The sequence below is a fragment of the Saimiri boliviensis genome, chromosome 2 (assembly GCF_048565385.1).
Source record: "Saimiri boliviensis isolate mSaiBol1 chromosome 2, mSaiBol1.pri, whole genome shotgun sequence".
Lineage (NCBI taxonomy): Eukaryota > Metazoa > Chordata > Mammalia > Primates > Cebidae > Saimiri > Saimiri boliviensis.
The window spans coordinates 237,893,923-237,918,365 of record NC_133450.1 but is presented as its reverse complement, the minus strand read 5'-3'; the positions used below and the strand labels follow the sequence as shown (position 1 = coordinate 237,918,365).

The following is a 24,443-nucleotide window of genomic DNA, read 5'->3' as shown; positions in this document are numbered from 1 at the left end:
CCTGGCCCCTGCGTGGGTTGCTGGGGGCAAAACTCCCTGAGTAGTGCCTAGGCCTGGGAACCCTGCCAGCCTAGCTTACTGTCCCCTGTTGCCTCACTAAGCCCACTGTAGTCCCTCCTGATCAGCTCCCGCTGGCAAGGCAGCTGTGCAAAGACCCAAAGGGGCTTCTGAGGCCTGGGCCAGCCGGAGTTAAGGGACACGGACTTGGGGACCTGGATAAATGGCGATGCAAGGGTCTTCCAGGGCCCCCCAGGCCAGCCCTGCCCAGCCAGCCACCGGCCTACGAAGGGCCCAGCCTGTCTGTGTTTTCCGGACACGTGCATTGTCGGTGGGCTCTGTCCTCCCCTCCGTTCTTAGCCCCCAGCTCATCCCACCCACCTTCTCCTCTGCAGAGAATCTCGGAGAGCCTTTGCCTTTCCCACACAACCTTCTGTTTGCGTATCCTAAGGGCTGAGGTCTGCTTTCTTCTCAGCCCTCTCAGGTGTGGTGGTCCTGGGTTGCAGGCTTGTCTCGCATTATGCAGGTTCATCCAGGTGAGCTGGAGGTTACGTGAGCCTTGAGCTCCAAGCCTCTGCCCTGGTTGCAGATGTGGAGCTATGTGGTGGTCTGCAGAGACTCAGGTGTGTGGCCTGTAGACAGTACAGATGGCACGGATGTGGAGCTGTGTGTGTTAATGTGGCTTCTGGTTCCACTTCGTTGGAGGGTCTTGGGTGCTCACAGAATCTGCAGGCTGGACGGGGGCCCTGGCTGGGTCAGCTGATCACATCCCTGCTGACCTAAGCCCTGGACTAGGTGGGGCAGGGAATACATCTAGCTCTGAGTCACTCCCCTTCAAAGGGGACAACCCAAGATCCCTGTGGGATGGGTTCTGTAGAATCAGTGGGGGCAGAAGGAGGACGCAGGCAATGGGTGGAAGGGGCCCCAGCACCCCTATTCTGTGGGCTGAGGCTGGGTCAAGGGAGCCTTGGAGGCCTGGCCTGGCAGCTGGTGATGCTGAGCACTGGGGTAGGTGGGGGTCCCACTGCTCTGGGGACTTGACTGCTCCTTCTTGGCCTCCTGCAAGGCCTGAATGCTTTGTGCCTGTTCGTTGCTGGACAACAGTGGAGGCTGCGTGTGTTTCAGATCTCAACCGATCGCCAGCACAGCCTCAAAATGTAGCAAACACCACCAAATATGCAAGAGGGTGATGAGAGGATGCTAGTAGCTCTTCCTGAGCATTCAGGCTGATGGTTTGCCTGGGAAGACGTTCCAGGATTCCTAAACTGCCTTCTTACCCCTGGTCCCCAGTAGTTGCCTGTATTAAAGCTCAGGATGCATCTGCCTGTGGCTTATTAACCCATCATCTGGTTACTGCTTGAAAACAGATGAAGGCTAGGAAGGATCAGCCTGACGGGGCATCTCTGTGCTTCTGACACCTCACTGAGCCCCTCGGAAAGCTCAGGGCCGAGCTGTCTTTTCGAAGGACACAAACAGGGCTGAGCTTTTAGTGGGGATCTGGGGCTGCCCTGTGGGGCCTGTGGAGTGCGTGTCAGGGCAGAGCAGGGCTGGAGCCAGGACACCCCAGGAGGTGCTTTTCTGGGGGGCAGGACCTGCTCAGGGCCCCTGAGTGAGGGGCTTGGGAGGGTGCTGGGGTGGTGCTGCTCTTGTGTGGTTCATGCAGCACTTGAGAAGAGGCCTTCAGACTAGGAGGGAAGAAAGTGTCGGAAGCCTCCAGGCCAGGGGCCTCTTCTCCTGGTAGTCAGCGTACATCTCAAGGGGTCCTTGCTTGGGGGCTCTTGCATGAGCTGGGGCTGGGGTAGAGCAATGGTGTGGTGCTGTGGCTCAGCAGGTTTTGCACATTGGTGAGCACAGTTTCGATTTCTCTAATGTCACCAGCCATCCCCAGAAACAGTCAACCTGCCACGGGAATCGTGTATGCCTGCCTCACCCAGACCCTGCCCCTGTGCCTGGGGAGTTTGGGCAGAGGCCTGGTGTCCGAACCTGCCCTCGATTGCAGCTGAAACCCCGGTGCAGGCTCCCCTTCCCGCACCTGTGGCCAGCTGCCCAGGGAGAGACGTTGTAGACGAGCAGACAGTACTGAGGTTGCAGGCAGTGGGACCCCCAACCCCTGCCTGGCTGTATACATATGCATGTGCATGTATGTGTGTGTTTACATATTTGTGCGTTTGTATGTGTGTGTGCATGTGCTTGTGTGTATGTCATACTCTGTTCAGGATGCCATAACAAAATACCACAGACTGGAGGGCTTAAGTAATAGAAAATTTATTTCTCATACTTTTGGGGGCTGTAAGTCCAAGATCAAGGTGCTGGCCGATTCAGTGTGTGGTGAGGGCCTGCTTCTGGTTCATAGACAGTGCCCTCTTGCCGTGTCCTCACATGGTAGAAGGAAAGAGGCAGCTCTCTGGGGTCTCTTTTATAAGGACATTATCCCATTCATGAGGACTTCACCCTCATGACCTCATCTCACAAAGGCCCCACCTCCTAAAATCGTCACCTTAGGGTCAGGATTTCAACAGATAAATTTTGATAGGACTGATATTCAGTCCACAGCTGTGTGCATGTGTGTGTGTGTGCGCAGTGTCTGTGTGCTGAATGTGCTATATAAATTCTGTGAGGCAGATTTTCAGTTGCCATTGAGGGACATGTGCTCCATCAGGGACACAGGTACATGGTTCTAGCACCTTCCAGCAGTGCACATGCTCAGAGTTGAAGTGAGTGTGCATTGTGCCCAGAGCCTGTCTGTGATGCCTCAGTTGGTCTTCACATTGACTCCTGCCACACCTTGCACACCAAGGAATCTTGGGGACAAGAGGGCCCCTCTGTGTCCCTGGAGAAGCTCTAAGTCAATGCTAGGAACCTCTGGGGGTCTTGAGCCTGCCTCCACCTGTCCTGCCTCTGCCACCCTGGCCTGTGGGTAGGGATAGGGGCTGCTCAGATTTCCCAGAGTGAGCTGTGTCTGAGGCCCGGTCCTCATAGTTCACACCCTCTTTTTTAAAGCCACAGTGGTGGGGACCGCAGGGTCCCTCCCTCTCTGTACTGTTCCAACATGTCCCTTCAGTTGATTTTGGCTATGGCCTGTGATTTACCTGACACACAGATTTGGTAAAGGCTGGCTCAGTGTTCCTGGCCAGGAACTCAGGAAGGCATCCCCATCTGATGAGGAAGCCACATAGTGGTTAGAAGTGGCCCTGAATTGCAGCTCCTGAATTATACGGTCACTTTTTACTGAACTGATGTTCCTCATCCCGTCCTGCCCTGTGGGGTTGGGGTGACTCTGCTCGGTGGACGTCTCTGTGGGTGTGTGGTCACAGGGGCACTGTCATCATGCTCTCCATGTGGCTCTGGGACAGGGTGCCCCCTGCTGGTGCAGCAGGAGGGGCAGTTGGCTTCCTTATCCCTCTGTGTACCTTCGCTGGTGACCTTGGCACGGCCCCATGTCTCTGGCCTCAGTTGCTTTATCTGTGAAGTGAGGACCCTGCCCCATGAGAGAGGAGGTTTGCAGGTGTAGCCGGGGGCCCCTGGCCTCAGTGGGCGTCCTCGGACAGGAGTGTCATTGATGAGATAATGACCATGCAGACAGGTGACGAGGAGGACACCCCCACCCTGCCGGCTGTGCTGGGACCCTGCGGGCTCCCGTCTGTGGCACCCACTGTCTTTGTGGACTGCTTCCTTTCCTGGGTCTCCTCAGCCAGCTCTGAGGCCTCTCCCAGTGGCAGTGTCACTGCTGCCGTGTGATCACAGGGCTGCCTCGGGCTCCTGCCTGAGCCACCGCCATCCTGGGCCTTCATTGGACCCTGCCCACACGCAGTGTTCCTTGGAGGTGGTGACCTAACAGCAGGCAGGGAGCTCTGCTTGATGCAGAAAGCTCAGCTCTGGAAGTTTCCTCTCTGGGTTCCATTTGGCTCCCCGTGGAGTGCATGTAACTGCCTCCGCTTCCACGAAGCCTTCCAAGGCAGGCCCTTTGTGAACTCGGAAGCCCACTGCTCCCTTGATTGTCCACAGCTCCCCACGTAGCAACAGGCCCAGCAGTGGGGTGATGGTATTCACAGTCACTGAGGCTTAGGATTGTTGAGGGGTCAGGAGAGTCTGGGCTGTCATGGGGGGTGTCTGTTTTCCAACTCCTTTACCCTCTGGCTGAACATGTCAGTACACATACGTCTGGGACCTGCCTTGGCCCTCTGTCCCTCTCAGCTCTTAAGAAGCAGGGATTCCCAGGCATCTGTTGCTTGGGTGACACCGGCTCCAGCGTCCCCAGCCTTGCACGGGAGCCAAGTTACTCAGTGACTGCTTGCAAACTGTAACAGGAGGGCAGGTTGGAGTTATCTGTGGCCCTAGTATTGCCTGGCTCAGGCTGGCACCAAGAGGGCAGGAGCATGGGATGAACTCAGCCTTCCCTGTTGATAGTTATAAAGGCAGATGCATCCGCCTCTCCTTCCAAGATGCTCTGAAGCTGAGCAGCCAGTGTGACAAGGATAGGAGACTTCATCTGCTCACAGACACTCCCCTGTGCCCACTATGTGCAGTACTGGGTACAGGGGGCACACAGGGATGAGCCTCGCTCGGGTCTGTTAGGAGCACCAAGCTCTTTCATGGGCAGCCTATGAGCGTGTTTTGCCCGTGAACAAGCACCTGCCGCACCAGGTGGCTTTGCCCCGAGAAAAGGCCCAGCGGAGTCTGGAACAGACATGGCATGTGCCAACTTACATCCCACAGCCACTCCGCAAGGCCCGTACAAGCTTTTCTCTAGTAAAGATGAGGCCTAGAGGTGTCCAGTAACTTGCCCAAGGTCACACAGCTAGAAGAGGATTGGGCAAGACAGATTTGAACCCTTCTGTGGGTCATCTGTGCCCGTGCTTCCCTCAGAGGTGCTGGCTTCTGGCCTTGACTCTAGGATTTTGCCAAGTTTCCATAATGTCCACTTGAATCGTGGACAGGGAGATAAAACACAATGTGAAGATTCTTTGCAAATAAAAGGTCCCAGCCCCACCCAGCCCTGACTCTGCGTTGTTGGCAGATCCTGCTCAGACAGGCAGCATTGTCACTGGGTGGCTGTCAGCTTCCGTTGTCCCCACAACCACTGAGACTCAGGAGGATGAGGACACATGGCCTTCTGAGGCCCCCATCCCTGTGCCCGCCTCCCTGCCTTCGTCTGTGAAGGATGGGCACCATATGGGCCTTGCCTGGCTCTGCTCTTGAATTCAGTCCCTTTACTGCTCAAGGATCAGCCTATGTCTGACTCAGCCGAGGCAGCCCCCAAGGAGGGCATCTGAGTGCGTCGGCCGCCTCCCTTACCCCAGCTGCTCTTCTCTGCCTGGTTGAGTACGAGGCTGGGAGTTAGGGAATAGTGGGGTGGAGAGGAAATTTCTTCCCTCCCCTCAGGGACTTGAAGTCTGGTAGGGGTGTGTGTACATGCATAGGGCTGGCAGTCCAGTATGGGTGTGTGCGTGTGTATGTGTGCATGTGTATGTGTGCGTGCGTATGTGTGCATGCATTGTTGCATGGGCGCAGAGTCCATTAGGGATGTGTGCACATGTGCTCACATGCACATGTAAAAAGTCCAAGGTGTGTGTACCTGGTGCCCTGGTAGGAGGTTTGACCTGGGCAGGGTGAGGAAGTAGGTGAGGTGGACAGGCCCAGGGCTGGTGGTGGGTAGGAGAGGGTGGACTGTGGCCAGCACAGAGGGGCAGTGACGTACACTCCCTGGGGAAGAGGGGAGGAGAGGCAACAAGATGGTGGGACCTGACCTGCCCCTGTCCATGGCTGTGGCTATTGGGGCATTGGAGGTCCCAGTAGGGAGGTGACAGGGTCCAGCTATGGAGGCCATGAGATGGTGAGGCCCAACCGAATTGTGGCTTGGACGGCTGGGGACCTTTTCGGGAGGTGCCTCTCTGGTGGTCTCTGTAGACTCAGGAGGGGTCCTGGGAGTCCCCAGCTTCTAGGTTAGGGCATGGAGGACAGTGGTGCCATCCATGGTGAGGTGTGGGATGGGAGAGGACCCAAGGCTGAGGTGGGGTCCTCCCTCTGTGTGTGGCAGGGTGGGGATGTCATTGGCTTTGGGGGGTGAGGGTGAGCCCAGCTGTGCTGGGAGGTGTTAGTAGGCTGTGTGGGCCAAGGTTCTCAGGGGAGGTTGTGGGGCGCTGCTGGGGTTGCGCTCTGTGACGGACCTGGCTTCTGGTCTCCTCCACAGTAAAGAAGAAGCGGACCTGGCACAAACATGGCCCGGGGCAAGCGCCTGATGTCAAGCCCGTGCAGAATGGCAGCCAGCTCTTCATCAAGGAGCTGCGGAGCCGGACCTTTCCCAGGTGGGCTGGCCCTCCCTCCAGGCTCCACCACCTGCAGCCAGGGGATTCGTACTCTCTCCGTCCCTCGTCCCGCTGACCGTCGCTGGGGGCTCCCTCTGCTATCTTCGCTGGAGAGCAGGAAGCAGGGAGGCTGTCTCTTGGAGGCAGCATAGACCCCACCAGCAACCCCAGTTCTCCCTGCAAATGAGCGACCTCTCCTCCCCTTGGTCAGCACTTCCCTGCGGGTGGGGGACAAGCATTGGAGACCCTTTTTTTGCTGGGCGGAAGGGACCTCTCTCCCCACCTGAGTGTACCCAGCACCTGCCAGGTACTCTCCTGAACCCCTGGCTCCCAGTTCTTCCTCTGCCTACAAGTATGCTCCCATGGCCCAGGCAGTCCTCCTCCTATGTCTCCTCCTTAGAGACCCCCAGTGCCCACACTCTTGTTCTGCGTGACGGCAGAGGACAGAATTCTAGCTGCAGGGAGGACGCAGCTGGGAGCAGCTCCTGCTGAGAAGCTGCTCAGCTAGAGGGAGGCACCTCTGAGCTGCCCGGCGGCCATTCATGAGCTGGAGAGAGTTTCTGTTTGTCACACAGCTTTTATTTTTCCCTTACTTTTGAAGGATCATTCCACTGGACACAGAATCCTAAGTTGGTAGGGTTTTTCTTTTGATGTTTTAAATTCCAACTCCCTTCTTCCTTGAGTGATTTCTGATGCAAAATCCAATGGAACTCTTGTCCTGACCCCTCTCTGGGTAAGGTGTTTTTCCCCTGGCTTCTTTATTACTTCTTTTCTGACCTTTATTGACGTAAAATACATAGAATACAGTTCACTCATTTAAAATGTGCAGTTCAGTGGATTTTACTGTATTCACAGATACGTGCACATCACTGATTTTGGAACATTTTTATCATCCCCCAAATAAATCCCGTAACCTTTATACATCATCCCTGTCTTTTCATTCCCCCTCGAAGTTGTCCTTAGCAACTACTAATCTACTTTCTTGTCTCTGTAGATTTGCTTCATATAAATGGAGCTATACAAGAAGACTGGCCTCTTTTGTTTAACAGAGTGTGTTCAAGGGTCATCCATGCTGTGGCATGTATTAGCACATCATTTTTTTTTTTTTTTGAGGCTGAGTGATATTTTATCAAATAGATATTCCGCATAGGTACTCTGTCTATCCATTCATCAGGTGATGGGCATTTGGGTTGTTTCCATTTTTTGACTACTATGAATAATTGTGCCATAAACATTTTTGTGCAAGTTTTTATGTGGACATATGCTTTTATTGTTTTAGGAGTGGAATTGCTGGGTCGTATTGTAATTCTTTGTTTAAGTGTTTGAAGAACTGTCAGACTGTTTTCCAAAGCAGCTTCCTTGTTTTACCTTTCCACCAGCAGGGTGTGAGGGTCTTCATTTCTTCACATCCTCACTAGCACTTGTTATCGCCTGACTTAACTGGATTCTAGCCATGCAATTGGGTGTGAACTGGTATCTCATTTTTTGATTTTCATTTATCTGGTAGTTAGTGATGTTGAGCATCTTTTCATATGCTTGTTGATCCTTGTATGTCTAACTTAGAGAAATGACTATTCAGGTCCTTTGCCCATTTTAAATTTTTTTGCTCTTTTTATTATTGAGTGTAAAAGCTCCATATATAGTACATTCTAGATACAAGTCCATTATCTGACTCTCTTCTGTTCTGTGGGTTGTCTTTTTACTTTCTTGACAGTGTCATTTGAAGTAGAAAAGTTTAATTTTGATAAAGTCCAATTAATCTATTTGTTGTGGTGGTGTTTTGTTGTCATATCTGAGAATCCATTGCCAAATACAAAGTTGTGAAGATTTATTAATATATTTTCTTCTAAGAGTTTTGTTGTTTCAGCACATCCAGTTTGTTCTTTGATACAGTTTGAGTTTATATGTTGTGTGAGGTAAAGATTGAACTTCATTATATTTACATGTGGCTTTTCATTTGTCCCAATACCATTGGTTAAAAAAACTATCATTTTGCTTGTAAATGGTCTTGGCACCCTTATTGAACTCAATTGGCCATAGATGTGTTTGTTTCTGATACTCAGTTCTGTTCCACTGATCTATACCTGTGCTTATGCCAGTACCACACAGTCTTAGTTACTATAGTAATTTATAGTAAGTTTTGGAATCAGGAAGTACGAGTCTTCCAAATTTGTTTTTCTTTTTCAAGTTTGTTTAGATCATTCTAGGTCCCTTGCATGTCATATGAATTTTAAGATCAGCTTGTCAATGTCTACAAAGAAGTCAGCTGTGATTCTGAAAGTAATTACGTTTGATCTGTAGATCACTTTGCAGGTGTGTATTGCCATTTTAACAATGTTAAAACTTCTAACCTGTGAACATGGATACTTTTCCATTTATTTAGCTCTTTTAAGTTTCTTTTAAGAATGATTTATAGTTTTCAGAGTATAAGTTTTGCTTTTCCTCTGTTAAACATATTCTGAATTATTTTATTCTTTTTGGTGCTCTTGTAAATAGAATAGTTTTCTTAATTTTAAGATTGTTCATTGCTAGTGTATAGAAATACAATTGATTTTGATATGTTGATCTTGTATCTTGCAACCTTGCTGAGCTAGTTTATTAGCTCTAATTGGTTTTTTTAGAGGGTTCCTTGGGATTTTCTATATACATATGATCATGTTATTTGCAAATTGAGATAGTATGACTTCTTCCTTTCCAGTCTAGGTGACTGGTATTTCTTTTTCTTGCCTAATTGCTGTTTCAAGAACCTCCAGTATCAGCTTGAATAGACGTGGCAAGGTGAGGGTGGTCAGGGCCCCACTCAGTACTATCAACATACCACATTCAAGGGAGAGCCTCAGTTTCACTAGTCAGGGCTGGATGCAAGAAGGCAGCCCCCACCTCTTCGCACTACTTGCCCCAGACTTGGCCTCAGTAAGAGGCAGCTGGAGCAGAGTGAGAAGTGGAAGTCCTGCTCTCCCAAGAAGAAAGTGCTCCAGCTGGGAGCTGGTGGGGATGAAGCCTGTGTTCTTGGCTCCAGCACTTGGGAGTGGAGCCTCCAGCTCTGAACTCTGAATGTGGATGGAGGGAGCAGTCTTGATCCAAATATCCCTGGCTCTTCTTACTGAGTTTTTGAAGATTTTCTTAAATGGATTTTTCTTCATTTGCTGTTTGGTCTTAGGACCATTTTCAGAGGTTCTGAATAATTGTTTTGTAAATAATTTTTGCCATTTTCATTGTCATGCTGGAAGTTGATCTCTCTCATTTGACTTCTTTGAATATATTTGCTTTTGTTTGTTTGTTTGTTTGTTTTTGCAGTTGGAATATTATATGCCTAGGTGTAGAATTTTTGGCATTTATCCTGCTTTGTGTGGTCTCAGCTTTTGGGATCTTTGGTTTCATGTCTGCCATTAATTTTGGAAAATTCTCAGCCATTATTGCTTCAAGTAAATATTAACTCTACTGCATTTTCTCTTTCCTTTTTATATTCTTTTTTTTTTTTTTTGAGACGGAGTTTCGCTCTTGTTACCCAGGGTGGAGTGCAATGGCGCGATCTCGGCTCACCGCAGCCTCCGCCTCCTGGGTTCAGGCAATTCTCCTGCCTCAGCCTCCTGAGTAGCTGGGATTACAGACACACGCCACCATGCCCAGCTGATTTTTTGTATTTTTAGTAGAGTCGGGGTTTCACCATGTCGACCAGGATGATCTCGAATTCTCGACCTCGTGATCCACCCGCCTCAGCCTCCCAAAGTGCTGGGATTACAGGCTTGAGCCACCGCGCCCGGCCCTTTTTATATTCTTAATACACATGTTACACCGTTTGTAATTCTTCTACATTTTTTGGATATTTTGCACCTCCCCTCGCCCCCACCCACTGCTTCTTTGTTCTGTTTGCATTTCAGTCTGTAAGTTTTTACTGACTTAACTTCAAGCTTACTGGTTCTTTTCTTGGCCATGTATAGTCTACTGATGAACCCATCAAAGGCATCTTTCATTTTTGCTACTTTTTTTTTTTTAATAATTTGTAGCCTTTCCTTTTGGCTATTTTTTAGTTTCAGTTTCTCTGTTTACATTGCCCATCTGTTCTTACATGTTGTCAGCTTTTCCCATTAGTATAGCTAACATATTAATCCTAGTGATTTTAAATTTCCTGTCTGTTAATTCAGAAATGAGTTATGAGTCTTGTTCTGATGCTTGCTTTGTCTCTTCAGACTATGGTTTTTCTTACCTTGTAGCAGGCCTTGTACTTTCTTGTGAAAGCTGGATATGATGTATTTATTGTGTAATAGGAATTGAGGTAATTAGGCTTTAGTGTGAGGTTTTATGTTAATCTGCATAGGAGCTGGGCTGTGTTAAATTTACTGTAGCTCTAGGTGCCAGAGATGTCAGCTTCTAGTTTCTTTGTTTTTCTCCTGGTTTCTTTGAGTTTTCCTAAGAATTTCATATTAAACAGAGTCTGTGTCTTGCAGCTATTTTTATGGTGATGTTTGGTGGTAAGGTTTGGGGAGGAAAAGTGCTCTATAATTTCAGGATTAAATCTCAGTTTTATAGAGTCTCTGGGCTGTGATCCTCAGGAGCATTTCCCAGCCTTTTTATTTTTCTCTTCTTATCCAAGACAGGAAGGCTAGTGGGGACTAAAGTTGGCCAGTTGTCTTCCCCATTTCCAGTAGAGTCTGATATAAGGGGGCAGACTTCTGTTATGCAGGACAACACTCTGGGTGTATTTAAAAATAGTTCGTATTTCCATCCCCCTGCCAGATTGAGGAGTTTTAACTCTTAAACTGATCTACACTTAACTTCTGGCAGTTTGTCAAAAGGTACAACTTAAGTGTTCATATAAGTCACTGCCTCCAGCAGCTTCTGCTTCAGGTAAGATGATCTTAGCTGTGATTTTCTGTCTCCTCAGATTTTGGGTGGTTGGTTGTTTGCCCTGTGACCTCGATTCTCTGGTGAATATAAGAAAAGTTGTTGATTTTCTGTTTGTTCAGCCTTTTTCTTGTGGGGAGGATGGGAGTGAAGACATCTATGCTTTTCACACGTTGGAGTTGAAACCGGAAGTCCAGTTCCACGTTATTTTAGCCACTTTGTATTCATTGGGTTATCTTTCATTTTATTGTCGAATTGTAAGAATTCTTTACATATTCTAGATACTTGTCACTTAGATACTGTCTGCCATTCTGTATTGTCTTTGTACTTTCTTGACAGTGTCATTTGAAACACAGAAGTTTTAATTTTATTTTTTATTTTTTATTTTTTTTTACATTTTTCTTTCTTTTTTTATTGCATTTTAGGTTTTGGGGTACATGTGGTGAACATGCAAGATTGTTGCATAGGTACACACATGGCAGTGTGGTTTGCTGCCTTCCGTCCCCTCACCTGTATCTGTCATTTCTCCCCATGCTATCTCTTCCCACCTCCCCACCCCCGCCCCTCCCCCATTTCCCCCCAACGGACCCCAGTGTGTAGTGCTCCCCTCCCTGTGTCCATGTGTTCTCATTGTTCAACACCCGCCTATGAGTGAGAATATACGGTGTTTGATTTTCTGCTCTTGTGTCAGTTTGCTGAGAATGATGGTTTCCAGGTTCATCCATGTCCCTACAAAGGACGTGAACTCATCGTTTTTGATGGCTGCGTAATATTCCATGGTGTATATGTACCACATTTTCCCTATCCAGTCTATCATCGTTGGGCATTTGGGTTGGTTCCAGGTCTTTGCTATTGTAAACAGTGCTGCAATGAGCATTCGTGTGCACGTGTCCTTGTAGTAGAATGATTTGTAATCCTTTGGATATATACCCAGTAATGGGACTGCTGGGTCAAATGGGATTTCTATTTTTAGGTCCTTGAGGAATCCGCCACACTGTCTTCCACAATGGTTGAATTAATTTACATTCCCACCAACAGTGTAAAAGTGTTCCTATTTCTCCACATCCTCTCCAGCATCTGTTGTTTCCCGATTTTTTAATGATCGCCATTCTAACTGGTGTGAGATGGTATCTCAATGTGGTTTTGATTTACATTTCTCTGATGACCAGTGATGATGAGCATTTTTTCATATGTTTGTTGGCCTCCTGTATGTCTTCTTTTGTAAAGTATCTGTTCATATCCTTCGCCCATTTTTGAGAAGTTTTAATTTTAATGAAGTCTAACATCTATTTTTTCCTTTTATTACTTGTGCTTTTGGTGTCACTGCTGAGAAATCATTGCCTAATCTAAGATCTTGAAGATTTATGCCTTTGTTTTCTTCTTTATAGTTTAAGCTTTTATAGTTAGATCTTTGACTCATTTTGATTTAATTTTTGTATACTGTTTGAGGTAGAAAGAACTTTATTCTTTTACGAGTGGATATCCCCTTTTCCTAGCAACATTTGTTGAAAAGACTTGCCTCTCCCTATTGAACTATCCTGGCACTCTCACTGAAAAGCAGTTGACTGTGGGTGTAATGATTTATTTCTGGGTACTCAAGTATAGTTCATTGCTCTGTATGTCTTTTCTTATGACAGTACCAACCACAGTCTTGACTGTAGGAGCTTGGTATTGAATTTTGAGGTTGGAAAGGGTCTTCCAACATTGTTGTTCTTTGAAAAGACTGTTTTGGTCATCTGAGTGCTTTGCATTTTTTTTTTTTTTTTGGAGACAGAGTCTTGCTCAGTTGCCAGGCGCCAGGCTGGAGTGCAGTGGCGCAATCTCGGCTCATCGCAACCTCTGCCTCCCGGGTACAAGCAATTCTCCTGCCTCAGCCTCCCGAGTAGCTGGGAGTACAGGCTCACGCCACCACACCCAGCTGATTTTTGTATTTTCAGTAGAGATGGGGTTTCACCATATTGGCCAGGATGGTCTCAATCTCTTGACCTCATGATCCGCCTGCTGTGGCCTCCCAAAGTGCTGGCATTACCAGCGTGAGCCACCGTGCCCGGCTGTGCTTTGCATTTTTATTCAGCATTCCAAGTTTAGTTTGTCAGTATCTGCAAAGAAGTCAGCTTAGATTGTGATAGGGATTGTGTGGAATCTGTAGATTAGTTTTCCATTATTTCTTGAATCCCATGCCTTTCTTCTAGATTTGATTTCCTTCTCATAGAATTATGTCTTTTAGTTCTTTCAGCAAAGGCTTACGAAAAACATACTCTCTTATCTGACAATGACTGTCTTTATTCTTACATGATTCTAATATTCTAAAATTGATCTAAAGTTCTAGAGTGAAAGCTGTTTTTCTTTAATTCTTTGAAAGGTATTTTATTGTCTTTTGACATCTCTTGCTAACGCGATGTCTGTTGTTAGTCTGGTTGCTGTTTTTTTAATATTGTTTCTGGTAAATAATCTTTTTTTTTTTTCCTGTGAAAACATTTAAGATGGTCTCTGTCTTTGATATGCCTTGTCTTTGATGTCCTCAGTACATGAGTGTACAATGTTGCCTCTGGTTGTGTATTTGTTTTTGTTTATTTTGCTTAGAACTCAGTAAGCCTCTTTAATTTGGAGAGTCACACACCAATTCTGAAAAATACTCTGTTTTCTCTTTTAGTAGCATTTCTTCTGTATTCTCTGTATCATTTAAAATTTTTTCTTCAAATTTACTATTTTTTTAGCCAACTACTGTTTATTGCAGCCATTGAGTTTAAAAATTTCGATCGTCATTTTTTTCTTTTTGAGACAGAGTCTCACTCTATCACCAAGCTGGAGCACGATGGCGTGATTCTGGCTCACTGCAACTTTCATTTTCCAGTTTCAAGCAATTCTCCTGCCTCAGCCTCCCAAGTAACTGGGACCACAGGCATGCACCGCCATGCCTGGCTAATTTTTTTTTTTTTTTTTAAGTAGAGACAGGGTTTCACCATGTTGGTCAGGGTGGTCTCGATCTCTTAACCTGATCATCATATTTTTTATTTCTAAAATTTCTATAAATTTTCTTTTCAGTGTTACCTGGTCTGTTTTCTTTTTTAATGCATCCCTGTGCTTCGCCTCCTCCTCTTGTTTCCCCTGAATGTGCTCTGTATATTTATCTTGAAATGTCTTTTCAGTTGTTCTGTTTTCCTCAGTTCTTGTGACCTCTTTGGAGTATCTGTTGGCCGACCCTCTTGGTTCACTTCCTTTTGTGGGGCATGGTGCTTCAGAGGGGTTACATTCCATCGGGACTGGTATGTGCTTGGCTGCTCTCCACCTACAAGATGGTTTGGGTTTGCCTTTTGCTAAGGTCTTAGGGTTTTCACAAGATTAGTTCCAGATCCAGTTCGGGGTTCCCAACCCATGGGTTTAGTGTGAGATTGGAACGCTCACTCTTACATAGGACCTTGGCATTGGGATTCTTCAAGGGCAACTTTCTGCCTGTGGCCAAGGTGGGTGGGAGGCTTTTCCCGTTGCTTTCAGAACTTCCTTTGCATGGTCTCTCTGCCTCGAGCTTCTCACACAGCTGCTTGTACGTGTTCTTTCTTCTTCCTCACCTTCCAGTTCCCCTGGGTTTATCCTTAGCACTATTCCCATGTGGTCAAAGCCAGTGGACACTCTTCAGTTCTGATCTTAACTGCCCTCTTGGCAAAATTAGGCACTTCAGCCCTCCCAATTCTTGCAGTCCTGTCCTTTGTTGGGGATGGGTTTCCACTCACCTGCCTGCTTCCTCTCCTGCTGACCCCTCTCCTGGAGGCATTGCTGAGGACTTGGCTCCCCAGCCTCTTCAGCTCTTCTAAGCTCGTGGCCTGTCTGTCCAACTGGCATGTCCCAGGAGAATCTGACATGCATCTCAGACCACATGTGTCCCCAGATCAACTCTTGATCTGTTTCTTTCCCCTGCTCCTGCCCCTCTACCATGCCCTCTGTAAATGGCCCTGTCTCCCGCCCCCCACCCCCGTCACTCACAGCAGTTTCCCAGCCGTATGTATTTGCCTCCTCCTGTTCCCTCCCACTTTCTGAGCTTACTGATCAGACTTATTGATCTCCTGAACCCCCTTGGCCTTTTCCCTGCCCCCTAGTCCAGACATGGTACCCTGAGCCTACCGATGCTCTCTGTGCACCCTGCCCTGCTGCAGGCCACTATCCACAGCAGTGGAGAACCGCAGACTACACTGCAGCCCTGACTAGGATTCCAGCGGCTGGCCAGGTGCAGTGGCTCATGCCTGTAATCCCAGCACTTTGGGAGGCCAAGGTGGGCAGATCACCTGAGGTCAGGAGTTAGAGACCAGCCTGACCAACACAGTGAAACCCCATCTCTACTGAACATGCAAAATTAGCCAGGCATGGTGGTGCATGCCTGTAGTCCCAGCTACTCGTGAGGCTGAGGCAGGAGAATTGCTTAAAACCCAGGAGGTGGAGGTTGCAGTGAGCCAAGATCGCGCCATTGCACTCCAGTTTGGGCAACAAGAGCGAAACTCCATCTCAAAAAATAAAAAAGGACTTCTGGTGGCTCCCAGTGCTCCTGGGATGTAGCAGGAGCCCTCCAGCTGTGGCTGCTGTCATTCCCACACCCCCAGCCCTCTCTCTGTGTCAGAGGCCTTGGCTGGTGTACTCTTCTCCTCCCAACCTCGGCCCTGCCGTGCTGGGTGCTCTTGCCCCTGTTCCCTGCTCTCCTCCTCCCTGGCACTGCTCACAGCTATGCCCATCCCATGGAAGCCTGTCCCCAGGGTCACCAAACGGGCTGTTCTAGTGGGTCCCGTGGACCACAGCTGCCCAGTGGCCTCTCAAGGAGCAGAAGGAAGCCTGGGGCGTGGGCTGGGGCTGAGAGCTCTGAGTCCAGCTGTGTGGCCCCGGGCAGACCACACTCCCCCTGGACCCCATGTCCCTGGGAAGATTGCTAGGGTGTGTCAATGCTCTGCCAAGGTCATCGTCCCCTTTGCCTGTGGGCCCTTCTCGTCTGCCTCTGGCCCTGTGATGGTAGCTGTGTCCAGTACGGAGCAGGTCAGGACCGGATGCTCTTGTCTGGGTCCTTAGAGCTGGCACTGCACTTGCTGGTCATCCTTGCCAGCCAGAGGCCTCCTCCTGGCCCTGCCCCTCTGCTGCTTCCTCAGGGGCAGGAATATGGGGTGAGAGACAGAAGGAGACCTGGTTTTTACCCCTGCCCTCTCTATGTGGCTTTGTCTAAGGCCTTCCCAATATCAGAGCCATCTTAGTGGCTGTAGTTCCTGAGCTGTGACTCAGTGGCCCTGCAAAGGTGGGGGGGGCACCAAGCTGAGAAGGGGTACGTGGCCCCACCAAGGGGAGGCACCAAGCTGAGAAGGGGTACGTGGCCCCACCAAGGGGGGGCACCAAGCTGAGAAGGGGTACGTGGCCCCACCAAGGGGAGGCACCAAGCTGAGAAGGGGTACGTGGCCCCACCAAGGGGAGGCACCAAGCTGAGAAGGGGTACGTGGCCCCACCAAGGGGAGGCACCAAGCTGAGAAGGGGTACGTGGCCCCACCAAGGGGAGGCACCAAGCTGAGAAGGGGTACGTGGGAGGTGCAGCAGAAGAGCTGCTTCCGTCCTCACCTGTGGGTCAGGCTGGGTGCTGGTGGTGGGCGAGCAGCCTCAGTCAGGCCCAGGCACCTCCTGCCTCTCTATCTTTTTGGGAAGGACAGGCCCTTGTCACCTCTGACACATGTGGGACCCCATGTTCCCACTCCCCCCAACAGTGGGGTTCCAGAATCAGCACTGCATCTGCACTGGCTGCCCTGTGGTCCCAGGTGTGGCACCTCTGCCAGGGCTCCTCCTATGACATATGTGGGAGGTGGGTGGCCAGACCCAGGCTCACCCCTCCAGTGTCCAGCGCTGAGGCCCTGTCCTCACCTGTGCTGGTGCAGGAGGCTGTGATGTGGCCCTCGGGCCCGGCATGGCCTCTGACCTGTGCTTCCCTGCAGTGCTGAAGACGTGGTGGCCCGTGTGCCGGGCAGTCAGCTCACGGTGGGATACATGGAGGAGCATGGCTTCACCGAGCCCATCCTCGTCCCTAAGAAAGATGGGCTGGGCCTGGCTGTGCCGGCCCCCACGTTCTATGTCAGCGACGTCGAGAACTATGTGGGTAAGCGCCACCCCCTTCGCAGTGCTCTGGGGCTGGAGCTGGGAGGGCCGGGGCATCCACCGCTGTGTACGCTGTTTCCCCACACCCTGGCCGTGTTCCATGTGTGCTGTGAGCAGGGAGGCTCAAGGCTCACTGTACTCTATTCCCAGTGCTCTGAGATCAGACCCTATGTCCCACTGAGATGACATATGACCTGGCAGGTCCCTTGTCCTCCCAGATACTCTGGCTACAATGTGGGGGCTGGTCTGGGAGGCCCTTTGATTCTGGCAGCTATGAATTGCGTGACTGTGGGTGCCACATGACACCGCCATGCCCGGGAGGTCCTGTCCGGTGTGGGGTGTCCCCATCCTGACCGCCTGGCTGGGGGCCTGGCCTTCCTTATCTGCACCATGACCTGCCCCCATGGCACCAGCGTTTCCTCCTCATCCGGATTCCGTCTGGGTTCTGGCCAGTGCCATCGCCATCAGCAGTGTCCATGTTGTGTCCCCTTGCAGCTCCAGAGCTGCTGGGCTCAGGTGGGCACTTGTGGGTGAAGGAAGCGCCTGTGGGGGTGCTATTCAAGAGGCAGCGGCAGGGAGAGGCCAGCACACCTAACAGTGACCCTGACAGGCCAGTGGCCACATGGCCAAGCATGGAAGCCCACGTGGTTGCAGGGCCTCAAGGTGCTCATGGGGCATGCCTGATGGCCGGCACGGGGAGGAAAAACCCTGAATGGGCAAATGTCCAGGACAGGAGGCAGGTGGGCAGGCACGCTGGCCTCTGGGTGCTGCAGCCCTGAGATGAGTGACCCCACTGCTCTGAGCTCACTGTCTTCCTCTGTGTACCCCTTGAGGGGGTGTGATTTGGAGATGAAATGAGGTCACCTGTACAAGCCTCTGGGCACATAGGGACACCCACCAGGAGGCCATCGAGTTCAATTTCAGCAGGGGGCTGGGGTCAGGGCTCTTCTCCGGAGCCACATGGCCACCCTGGGTCCACTAAGACTGGACTCCCAGACTCATGAGGAGGAGGAGTGAGCGCCGTGGAAGCTGTTAGGCATCCTGGGAAGAGGGGCTAGGAAGTGCTCATCCTGGGACCTGGGGCAGAAGTGTCATCCATGCAAAGGGGCTGATTCTGTGGGGTGCTTACTGAGGAGGAAGGCAGGTGGGCATGGCCAGAGCTGTGGCTGACCCTTCCCTGAGCCGGGATCCAGCCCCTGATCTCGCCTGTGCTCGGCTTTGCCGCAGGTTTGCCTGGGTAGAGAGGGGGCCGCGGCCGTCCAGTGGGCTGTTTCTGTCTTGCTGCACAATGCTGGTCAGGCAGCCTTGTGTGCCGCAGCTGTGGTTCATGCTCGCCAGGCCAGTGCTTTTTCACCTTCCCAGCCCCCGGCAGGGTGCACCCGGGTAACAGCTAATACCTAGTGAGGGCCCGCCCAGGGCCAGGCATTTTTTCTAAGCTCTTCCCGTGTAGGAGCTAAGTTCCTCCCTCCCACAGCTCTGAGAGGTGGGTCCTGCTCTGCCACCAAGGCCCTGGGCTCACCTGATCATGCAGGTGGGACCTGGTTTGTCCACAGCTGTCCCTGGAGAAGCAGGGAGATGGTTCGTAGTTTGTACTGCTTCCCTGTCTTTCTTTTCCCTCTTAATTTTTTTATGGTGGAACTTTATAAACACACACCAAGTTAGAGAAACAGTAAGCCCTCATGCACCCAGCACTGGTCACTAAAACCACCAGCTTGCGGCTGGTTTTCCGCCTCCCTGCTTTTTTGTTCTCTTATAGTATTTTCAGAGAAATTCTGGCCAGGCACGGTAGCTCATACCTGTAATCTCAGCACCTTAGGAGGCTGAGGTGGATGGATTTCTTGAGGCCAGGAGTTCAAGACCAGCCTGGCCAACATGGCAAAAACCTGTCTCTACTAAAAATACGGAAATGTGCCAGGTGCGATGGTGGGCACCTGTACTCCCAGCTCCTTGGGAGGCTGAGGCCGGAGAATTGCTTGAACCCGAGAGCGGGAGGTTGCAGTGAGCTGAGATTGAGACACTGCACTCCAGCCTGGGCAACAGAATGAGATTCCATCTCAAAAAAAAAAAAAATTCTTTTTACCTACATCATTTCACCCATAACAATTCTAGTACATAGCTCTAACAGACAATTTAAAAAATATATAATTACAATTCCATCATCACACTTGATAATACTAACAGTAATTCCTTGGTGGCATGCAAGACCTAGTTTAATTCTTCCCGTTTGCCTCAAAAATGCCTTTTTACATTTGGCTGTGGAATCTAAATGAGACCCCACGTTGCATTTGGTTTCTGTGTCCCTGAAGTCTCTTTTCTTCTGACAGCCCCATTTTTTTCCATCCCGTTGGTTGGTTGAAGGCCACGTTGGTCCTGCAGAATGTCCCCGATCCAGGATTTGGGTGCCGGCGTCCCGGTGTTGCCAGGAAGAGCAGGTCCCTCTTCCTGGGTGTTTCCTGTAAACTTGTGCTTTGAGGCTTGCTGGATCTGCCTTCAGGTTTTTGGTAGGACTCCCTCTGGGTGGTTGTGCTTCCATCTGTGGGGAGGCCTACCATGCCTGGCCACACCCTTGCAGTGAGGCCAGCAAGGCCAGTGGGCCCGGCATCCACCTCATCTGTCCACCCTGATCCCGTGGCCTTTCCGTCTGTGGTCAGGGCAGCCATGGAGAACTATTGCAAAGGGTGACCGGCAATTCTGTCCTTCCTTCTCCCTCTATCAGTCACGAGTCTTTTATAAAGAAATTTTCCTCCTCGGCTCATCTGGTTATTCTGAACTTTTCTTTGTCAACTATAGAAAAGGCTTTTTCCTTCATCTGTCAGTTTGCCAGTTCTCAGAGTCACGAATTGGTGCCCTAGAAATGCAGGGGTTTTGATAGCTTAATTTTTGAAATGTAGGTGCGTCTCATGAATTACTTGGAACATACACTAAAATGTATGTGTTGGTCATCTGAAACTGAAGCAGGCCAGGTGTCCTGTGTTTTTATTTGCTAATCTGGCCACCCTCGTTGAGGCCTGTGAGTTGGCCACCTCGAAGCATCACCAGGTCAGAGAAGGCTTGGCACTTTGTTGAGCCAGGGGAAAAGCAAGCAGGTGAGCTTGACGTTGGCACCCAGAGCCTCAACACGCAGCCCCTGGCAGCTCCTGCTGAATGTGAGGGCAGCCAAGGGTGTGTGTCCACTCCACACATCCCAACCTTGGGGAGGCTGTGCCACCTTTCCAGGGTGCTCAGGCTCCTCCCGCCACCTCCCAGGACCGGAACGGAGTGTGGATGTGACAGATGTCACCAAGCAGAAGGACTGCAAGATGAAGCTGAAGGAGTTTGTGGATTATTACTACAGCACCAACCGCAAGCGGGTCCTCAACGTCACCAACCTCGAGTTCTCCGACACCCGGTGAGTGCTGCGGCCTCAGGGTTTGGGCACTGGGGTTGGGGCGGGGGCGCTGTGCCATCCTTGGCACTCGGCTGAGAAGCACAGGTTGAAGGTCTCAGAGTCTGGAATACCACACGTGGCACACACTGATTTTTCCTGTTTCTCTCTCCTTTAGATTTTTTTCTTTTTCTTCCATTTGTTTTTTTAAGGCTGGCCCACAGCTCCTTCTCTTTTAAAGTATGAAGGTGACACATTGTGAACAATTCAAACAAAAATAAGGAGCAAAAAGGCAAAGCCTGCTCTGGCCTTGGCCACACCCATCCCACTCCTCAGAGAGAACCATTGGTAATGGTGTGCAGTTTTTTCCAGAATGCACACTCATGACACACTCAGACACATCTATGACACCCACTTATGGATACACCAACACTCATGACACCCCCTCGTGGACACTTCAATGCATGACTCATTCATGACACACTGACCCTCAGACAACTCATGGTGCACTCACACTCATGGACACACTCACTAGCATACTGACACATCCACAACACACCAACACTCACTCGTGGGCATACACATGACACATGCTAGCAGACGCATGGACACACTCATACACACTTAGCACTCACCAACACATGGTACACTCACTCATGGACACACCAACACACTTGTGGCACGTTCACAGCACCGACACACTCGCTTACATGACATGGACACGGGATACACTCACTCATGGACATTCACAGACACACTTGTGGACACACTCCTGATACCCAGGCAGTGACACACTCAAACACAACAATGAATAGACTCATGACATGCTTATGACACATACGTCCTTGATGCACTGAGACACTGACTCACTGGCACACTCACTCCTAACACCCGCATCCCCGGCACACTTACCAACACCTGCACACACCCATGTAGATGCCTGCCCTCACACACACAAGCTCCTACAGGGACGGCTGCTGTGACCCGCCTCCCTGCCTTACAGGCAGGGTGAGCCCTATGCTGCCAGGTCCCACCGAGTTCCTGGTGCTGGTTGTCATCAGCCCTGTGGTCACGTTGGTAGGGCATCCTGTCAGGGCTGACCTGTGCCAGCCTGGCTTCCTGGTGGCAGAGCTGCTGGACCTGCACTTTGTGGCTCTGACCTTGTTCTCCCCCAGGGCTGCCAGCTTGGCTGTGGTCGGTGCCTGGCCTGGATCCACCCCTCACCCCCTCGCCATCAAATCTCCACTGCCCTCCAACCGCCCCTGGGAAAGATCCAGAACACTCACTCACCATAAGGCGTAGATGGCTAAGGATGGCTTCAGTCTGTATCATTTTCATCATGCCTACTTCCTGAAAGCACATGACACGTGCAAAGGGGCAGGTAGGAAGAAACAAAATAATCATCTAAAACCACACCAAGAAAGAGAATATATCTTGGTGGCTCACCTGGTAGAGTGACCCAGAAAAAAAGAAAAAGAAAAAAAAAAAAAAGCAAAAGGAAAGAGAATATAAAACTGCCAAGAGCCACAGAGAGGTATATGGCCTTGCATGGTGGCTCATGCCTATAATCCCAGCACTTGGGGAGGCTGAGGCAGGAGGATCATTTGAGGCCAGGAGTTTGCAACCAACCTGGGCCACAAAGCAAGATCCTGTCTTTATTTTAAAAATAAAAAATTTTTTAAAAGGTAATGAGTATTCAGTTTTGGTTTGAACTTTCCAGCAGCAAAGGTAGAAAAGGGAAATGGAGTGGGTTATGATATCAGAAAAAGCAGCATGTGTTGCTTTGGTATCAAACAATGTAACTGAGTCATGTCTCCATCAACTTAACTTACTGCCCTGCCTGGGTTAGGGGACTTCTCACAGAGATGTCTGGGTGATGGAGCTAGGGAGAGATGGTGTTTTGGCCTGTGGTTTTCCATTGGGCCTTTCAGGGCCATCCCTTTCCCTCCTGTGTCCACTGGCCCAGTCCATGGACCATCAGGTGGTCATTTGCAGCTTTTCTTACCTACTAGAGCCTTCACATGGGCTCTGCTTCATCATTAAGTCTGTCCCCAAGGATGGTGGCCCAGCAGGTGAGGTCAGGCCTGACCCCATTGGCTGTCTGGGGCAGCTCTTGGGGCCTGCTGCTTCAGGGGGGGCCCACAGTGACCAGTGCACCCCCAGACCAAAGAGATGTCTGCTGTGTGGCAGGTATAGGGTGATATGCCCACTGCTGGTCATTCAGACACACATATCACATCTGGACTCTTGCTCACGGTGGCCTCGCGTGTCCAGGGGGGTTTTGAGGACCAACCCCTGCCAACTCAGAGACAGGTGTGGCCTGCACCTAAGCAGGGCAAGCAAGGGGAAGAAGCATATCTGAGGGTGTGTTGGGAGGCAGGGACAGCCTGGTCCCTGTGGTGTGTGGTATTTGAAGGACTCAGCTGCAATGAGTCACGAGGGTCCTTGTGGCAGGGAACCCTCTCCTGTGGGCAGTGATGTGCCCAGATTGCTGAGGGCTCAGAGGTTGGCAGTGGTATGGGTGGGGCGATGAGGACTCCTGGGGGGTGGAGAAGGGTGCCAGTTTGGAACATGCTGGAGATTTAAAGGTAAGGTCTGTGACTGAGGCTGGTGGGATTGGGGCGGCAGGACTCTGCTTGAGATTTGTGACAATCTTGTCTGGGTTGGTGTGGCCTTCCAGTAGTGATAACAGCAGTTTCAGATGGGATGGCAGAGACATGACAGACCCTGTCTTCCTGGAGGCAGCAAGAACTCCCAGATGTGGTTCTCAGTGGCAGCTGAAATGTTACTGCACAGGTGCTGTTGAGCTTTGAGGGTTTTTTTTTTTTTTTTTTTTGAGACGGAGTTTTGCTCTGGTTACCCAGGCTGGAGTGCAATGGCGCGATCTCGGCTCACCGCAACCTCCGCCTCCTGGGTTCAGGCAATTCTCCTGCCTCGGCCTCCTGAGTAGCTGGGATTACAGGCAGGCGCCACCATGCCCAGCTAATTTTTTTGTATTTTTAGTAGAGACGGGGTTTCACCATGTTGACCAGATTGGTCTCGATCTCTCGACCTTGTGATCCGCCCGCCTCGGCCTCCCAAAGTGCTGGGATTACAGGCTTGAGCCACCGCGCCTGGCCTTGTTTTTTTTTTTTTGAGATGGAGTCTCACTCTTTGCCCAGGCTGGAATGCAGTGGTACAATCTCGGCTCACTGCAACCTCCACCTCCTGGATTCAAGCAGTTCTCCTGCGTCAGCTTCCCGGGTAGCTGGGATTACAGGCGCACCACCATGTGCAGCCAGTTTTTATATTTTTGGTACAGACGGGCTTTCACCATGTTGGCCAGGCTGGTCTCCTGACCTCAGGTGATCCACCCACCTCACTCTCCCAAAGTGCTGAGATTACAGACATGAGCCACCATGCCCCGCCTCGTTTGATGTTTTTGATGAAATGCAGTGCATTTTGTCCGGAACGGTGACATTCAATTGAAGTGAAGGCTCCCTATGCATTTTCCTATCTTCCCTGGTTATGAGTTGGCTGGATTTGACAGTAACCTGATGTGGCCAGGGGTCATGGGCATCCTGTTGTCAACTCTGGAGAGCAGTGGCTTTATTCAGGTGATGCCAGAAGCGCCTGGGCTGAGTGTGAGAAGTGGTATCTGCTCTCCAGCCTGGCCGTAGCCACTTGCACATGGCCAATCTGGAAAGACTTGCTTTTCAGTTCGCAGGAGGGGAGGTTCTTTTTCAGGGATGGATGGTTTGGGGGCCTTACCATCTTCTGCGGGAGGAGGCCAGCAGGAGGAGGCCAGCGTCCAACCTAGCCTCCTGCCAGGGCCACATCCG

General features: G+C 50.5%; 1 protein-coding gene across 1 annotated transcript in view; it reads left to right on the top strand.

Annotated features, from left to right (window-relative positions):
* Nucleotides 1–24,443, top strand: part of PHF2 (PHD finger protein 2) — a 109,289-nt gene that overhangs the window by 59,580 nt on the left and 25,266 nt on the right. The window contains exons 3-5 of the mRNA XM_039475045.2: nt 6,188–6,302; nt 17,099–17,259; nt 20,505–20,646. Of these exons, the coding sequence (XP_039330979.1) occupies nt 6,188–6,302; nt 17,099–17,259; nt 20,505–20,646 (418 nt within the window). The remainder of the gene's footprint in view (nt 1–6,187; nt 6,303–17,098; nt 17,260–20,504; nt 20,647–24,443) is intronic.